We start from the raw sequence: 5,537 nt of genomic DNA, 5'->3' as shown, positions 1-5,537 counted from the left end.
TGATATTGCAGGGCAAACTCAACAAGTCTCACTTGTTCTTGAGTTCCATTAGAAGGCTAAAAGAAAGAGGTCTGAATTCGCTATCACACACACGGTGCCTCGATAAGCCTCATATGCTTCCAATTTCCATGAGCAGCCATTCCTTTCTCATGTTTTTCGGGAGTGCCATAAGAGATCTGAAACGGCGATCATCTCGGATAAGCATACTATAGGCTCGCAGCCGGTCAGCGCGGGCCAATCTGGGTATCTCTCTGAGAGCCTCAAAGATCTCTTCAGGTGAAGTGTCTTTGGGCGCTTGTGGAGGTTCAGCAGACTTCAAAGAAGCTTGAAGTGATTTGTTGATTTCACCGAGATGAGCACGATTATAGTCGTAAAGGATCACTGCAGCAGATTAAGTTGCCCCCCTTTTTTTCCTTTTTAACTCCATATAATTTGCAGTTTATTTTCATAGGCCTGATTCAGTTTATATTGTGCAAAATTATATGACCCTCTCTACACATCTCACGAAGCTGCTTGCTATGAAAAGACAGAAATCAGGTAATAGAACCATCCTTTTTTCACTGAATGGAATCTGTTTAGTGGATGGATTACCGAACTGACACTTTGATGAAAGCTAGATCCAGGACTAATCGAATTGCCAAAATGGGGTTAGATAGATAAAATCACAGGAAGGGGTTGTCTGCTGATCAGTGAATTTGATTCGGCTCGGAATCTAATCATCCAAACACGCCCTGAGTGTGAATCAAACCAAGCTTGCGTGATTTCTTCGCAGCGGATGCAGGGCTACTTTCCCCATCGCGCTCATCTTCCTGAAACAGGCGTAAATGAGCAGCACACACTAGCGTCAGATAAGTACTACGCAACGCCTGAGAGAGGGTTCGATAAGATTGGATCGGCAGGATGCGTAACCAACACGAGCGAACCTTGGCGGCCTCCGGCACTGCGGGATGGCGGCGGCGCACGCCCGCGCCGCGCTCGATGCGGCACGGAGGTTCTTCGACTTGGACCCGGGGACGGTGGCGGCGGCTCGTCGCCCCCCTCCGCGGCCGCCGACCTGGAGTAGAAGAAGGTATGCGATTCGGGGGAGGAGCTGCGGAACACGCGGTCCCAGTCTATCTCGATCCGGGGGAGGGCCATCGCCGCCGCTGTTCTGCGACCTCCGGGCTCCGGCTACCGAGGAGAGAGAGAGAGAGAGAGAGAGAGAGAGAGAGAGAGATTTCGGGGGATTCCAGATTTGCCGCCACGGCGAGGAAAAAGCTTTCCATTTTCGCGCTCGGGATGTTTGGGCCGGGCCGATTCTTCAGGCTCAGGCCCGTTGATACAAAAAGGAAAAGTTGGGCCAGTCCGTGACTAGACAGACTATCGTATGCTTGCTTACAATAAACCCCATTTGCCTCCGATTTCCTTGAGAGCAAAACCATCAGGAGCTGAATATAGAAGATGAACACGGATCAATCTAATAAAATCTGTACACATGCTGAACCCGTTCTCCCAGAGAAATCCATAACGGCCCATTTTATGATTCAAGTAAACAAACCATTTTATAAGAATGCAACCACGAATTAGCCCAAACTCTGTATCATGCACTTCTCACTGGTATTCACATTGATCACTATCAAACGAGCGCCAACCATAATAAAGACTGTCAAGTTATCTCCAACCAGCACAGCCAAGGGGCCATTTGGTACCCCCAATGACGAAACAGAGGCTCGCATTTGGCTCCAACATTGTAACAGTATCGACAAGGAGGAGAGGAGGAGAGCTGCAGGAGTTGTTTCTAAGGGCCACGGGCTCTGAAGAAGCACAAGCACCCGCCCGCCTGGCCTTCCGGTATCATGCCGCCGCCCTTGCTCGTGTCGAGGGCCTCCATGAGCCGCACCACCTCATCCATGTCCGGACGCTTGTCCGGGTTCGCGTCCCAGCACTTGCGCATGATGTTCGCCATCGCGCTTGGGCAGCAGCGGGGGATGTCCGGGCGCAGATTCTGTGCAGACAAACCATTAATCATTCATTCTTCCCAATATATTATATATGTTCAATACGTGGATGGTAAGATAGCCATCTGACAGTGAAGCCAGCAGCTGAAAACGAACCTGATGAACAACAGCAGATGAGACATCTGCAAAACTGAGGTCTGGATAAGGCATGTCACAGCAGTATATTTCCCATAAGCATATGCCAAAACTGTAGACGTCACACTTCCTATTGTATGGCTTGCCTTCAAGGACCTGCAGACACGAATGGCAAAGGAACAAATAATTACTTAGAACAGAAATAACTAGCTAAAACTCCTACAGAGTAAAATACTTAGCCTGATAAAGACAGGAAATACAAAGAAGAGCATCTGTTTTCATACAAATCTTATACAGTATAGTATACCTCTGGGGCCATGTAGCCAAGTGTGCCTGTCGCGCCTGTCATATCCTTTGGATTCTGAGCCTCAACACGAGCAACACCAAAATCAGCGATTTTAAGGTTCCGTTGCGTATCAAGTAGCATATTTTCAGTTTTAACATCCCGATGAACTATCTTTCTTGCGTGTAGATAGCTCAATCTGCAAAACAAACAAAACAAGTGGCCATCATAAGATTTAATATAAGAAAATGTATGACAGCAACTTTACCCAACTTCTGAATGAAGGGGGGGTTTTATATATAGCTTGCTTACCCTCTGGCCAGATCCAATGCTATCTGAACCACAACCTTGTATGCAAGCTTCCGTCGCCTGTTCTTTATTAGATATTGTTTTAGTGTTCCACCAGCAAGATATTCTACCACAACACAACATGCTCTTGGCGGCAGCTCAGTGTGAGAACTATTGGCTGGAATCTTAAGGTCTGTAGTACCCATCGATGCACCAATGAACTGCAAGAAAGAAAGTAAAGAGTAAACAAACCATGTAAGTGGATGACAAGAAGAAAGCTACTACTCAAGAGCACAGACAGCACAGTGTGCCACATACTGCTAAAACAAACTAAGCAGAAATATTCACCTTTGTAACATTTGGATGACTGAGCTCATGCCAGACAGCAACCTCCTGCTTAAACGATGCTCGCAGTGTAGCAGTTTCAGTTTCCGTTGCAAAGCCATCTTCACCCCAATCCAACAGTTTTACTGTACACATCATGAGAAAAACAGAATGAACTTAAAGCACATGAGAAGATCAGGACAGTGTAATGCATGTGCAATTGGTAATTTGTCAAAGTATCTGACATTTGTTAAAGTATCTGACATTCTAACTCAACAGTAATACAAAAATTTCATAATATCCAGATAATTTCATCCATTTGATAATACGCCGTTTGAGGTAAGCTGTCTATTTGTCTACAAGGCAAAAAAGGGTATGGTGAAAGATGTACAGCATCTCGGTCCTGTGTAGCAAGAGAGCTCAGGAACAGGACACCTGAATAAGCTCATGACACCAGAGGTCACAGATGCACCCAAAACACAAAGCAGACACCTGAAGAAATGAAGTTACAATGGCTATTACCCTTCACCCACTAGTATTTAGGTCTTAGGATTTCACGATCAGAATCTCTGAGCAAAAGAAAAAACTAAATCCGCAAAGGTGCAATACTTCACACACATAAACCAATGCAAAGAGAAAAGTCAGCACCACATAACCATCGCACATCACTTGCGCTACAATACATACATGATTACACATTTGACATGTGTAGTGTAAACATTAGAGTTCTATTTTCCATGAGCAAGAATTGCTCCTTGATTCACATGGAAAATGAAACAGAGCGTGACCAACTATTTGCTAGAACAGGTATCCAAAGATAGAAGAGGAACAAAACAGAACAATGAATATTCAGATCACATAAGAGCTAGCTGTTCCTGTTAATGGAACTAGGAAATCCCGTTACGAAAAATTCTAAGTCCTAGCATTCATGTACATGTGCCAACTGAATCAAGAATTGCATCATGCGACATGGTTACACATATGCCCCATTTAACCTGCTGCTTGTATCAATTTTCTACCCTGCACGGGTAAGTAAACCACTGTACTATCTACTGAAAAACAAGAATTCTAAGCCCGAACAATCTCATCTCATGCAGACACCCGAAACGAAGAACGAATGAACGATGAGAGAAAACAGGGTACCTGCAACATCCTGCCCATCATACGTTCCGCGATACACCGTGCCGTAGGTGCCCTGCGCGATGACGTACCGAATCTCGAGCTTGGCGAGGTCGATCTCCCAGTCCTCCCGGGGCCCCAGGGTGGACTTGCCCTTGTGCTTCTCCCAGGTCTTGGCCAGCTGCTTCTCCAGCTGGATGTCCAGGCTCTCCAGGTCGATCTTGTCGGCTCGCACGTAGGTCTCGTTCTTCGCCGCCGCCGACGCGCCATCGCCGGCGCTCGACGCCATCGCGGCCCGGGACCGGCCTCCGGCTTCCAAGACCTCAACTTGTCTCCCTTGGCGGAGACTTGCAGCCTCCGCTGTGTTTGATGGAGCAGTGGAGCCCTCCACAGGACCTCTGCGCCGCCAGGGGCAGAGGCCAGGGTCGCAAATTCTGCATACACAAACAGGAAGCCATTGGCGTAAATGGGCGGAATTGAAGGAAGCAAGCCCCTAAAATTCTTGGGACACGAACTGATTACAAGCACAGCTCCAGCACGCGGCAAGCAAATCACTGCGGAATGGGGGCATTGGAGCAAGGGAGGGGAGAAAGATTCGGATTTGGATTTGGTTGCAACCAGCAACCAGACTAGCTACTCTGGTAGGAGCAAGGGAGATTCCTCCCGAGCAAGAGAGGGCGTGTGCTTACCAGCGGAAGGAGGAACCGGTCCCCAGGTCCCGGTGGATCTGCAGCTCCAGCTCCAGCAGCAGGGAGGGGAGAGCAGAGCAGGAGGACGGCGAGTCGGCGAGGACAGGGAAAGAAGCGGGGAGTTCGAGGTGACGCGCTCCGGTGAGGGCAGGTTATGGAATTAGGTAGGCGTGGGTGGGAGCCGGTAGGTGGCTGCGGCGCCGGCGAGGCGGTGGACGCCGGCGAGGTGGGTTTGGTTTGGTTTGGTGCGAGGAGGCCGGAGCGGGTCAGCAGGTGGAAGAACAGGTGTTTCAGAAGTTTGGCCAGGAGTGGGGAATTTACGGTAATAAATGTCAAGGATTAAATCACGTTTTCGGCATTGCTTAGCTAGGAGGCGTGCCACTTGTTGAACAAAAGAGTTTCTTTTTTTCTTTTTTCCCCGCAAGCAAAAAGGAATTTATTTTATCTTTTCCTAGAGAGAAATAAAGGAACTTAGGTCCAAAATAAAAAGAGAAAGGTTGGAACATGCTCCCAACGCTAGGGTCACGCAAGGAAAACCCGGTCGCTAGGTCCCGGTGGATTTGCAACTCTAGCTCCAGCAGCAGGGAGTGGGGAGCATAGCAGGAGGGCGGCGAGGATTGGGAAAGAAGCGGGAATTCGAGGTGACGCGCTCTGGTGAGGGTAGGTTATGGGATGAGGTAGGCGGATGTGGGAGCCAGGAGTTGGCTGCGGCGAGGGCGAGGCGGTGGACGCTGGCGAGGTGGGTTAGGTTTGGTGCAAGGA

At 48.6% G+C, this 5,537-nt stretch overlaps 1 protein-coding gene and 1 long non-coding RNA gene across 2 annotated transcripts; both read right to left on the bottom strand.

The window, feature by feature from the left end:
* Positions 1–614: 614 nt before the first annotated feature.
* Positions 615–1,172, bottom strand: LOC111256614. The gene is made up of 2 exons (XR_002676681.1): positions 924–1,172; positions 615–809 (listed from the first exon to the last, which is right to left on the bottom strand). It is a non-coding gene; the product is annotated as an uncharacterized LOC111256614 (long non-coding RNA).
* Positions 1,173–1,519: 347 nt separating this feature from the next.
* On the bottom strand, positions 1,520–5,090 carry LOC101773771 (serine/threonine-protein kinase HT1). The gene is made up of 7 exons (XM_004963061.2): positions 4,776–5,090; positions 4,111–4,520; positions 2,992–3,113; positions 2,668–2,864; positions 2,380–2,554; positions 2,094–2,228; positions 1,520–1,984 (listed from the first exon to the last, which is right to left on the bottom strand). Exons 2-7 carry the CDS (start codon positions 4,373–4,375, stop codon positions 1,778–1,780), a joined length of 1,101 nt encoding a protein of 366 aa, XP_004963118.1. The 5' UTR covers positions 4,376–4,520; positions 4,776–5,090; the 3' UTR covers positions 1,520–1,777.
* Positions 5,091–5,537: the final 447 nt, after the last annotated feature.

Source organism: Setaria italica, chromosome III (assembly GCF_000263155.2).
Source record: "Setaria italica strain Yugu1 chromosome III, Setaria_italica_v2.0, whole genome shotgun sequence".
Lineage (NCBI taxonomy): Eukaryota > Viridiplantae > Streptophyta > Magnoliopsida > Poales > Poaceae > Setaria > Setaria italica.
This window is presented reverse-complemented; position numbering and strand designations above follow the sequence as displayed.

Excerpts from the sequence above, each read along its gene's own strand:
- LOC101773771 (XM_004963061.2), bottom strand. The coding sequence starts at position 4,375 with ATGGCGTCGAGCGCCGGCGATGGCGCGTCGGCGGCGGCGAAGAACGAG. Across the intron at positions 2,865-2,991 it reads GTCATCCAAATGTTACAAAG|TTCATTGGTGCATCGATGGG; the intron begins GTGAATATTTCT and ends TCTTTCTTGCAG. Across the intron at positions 2,555-2,667 it reads GCATTGGATCTGGCCAGAGG|ATTGAGCTATCTACACGCAA; the intron begins GTAAGCAAGCTA and ends TTTGTTTTGCAG.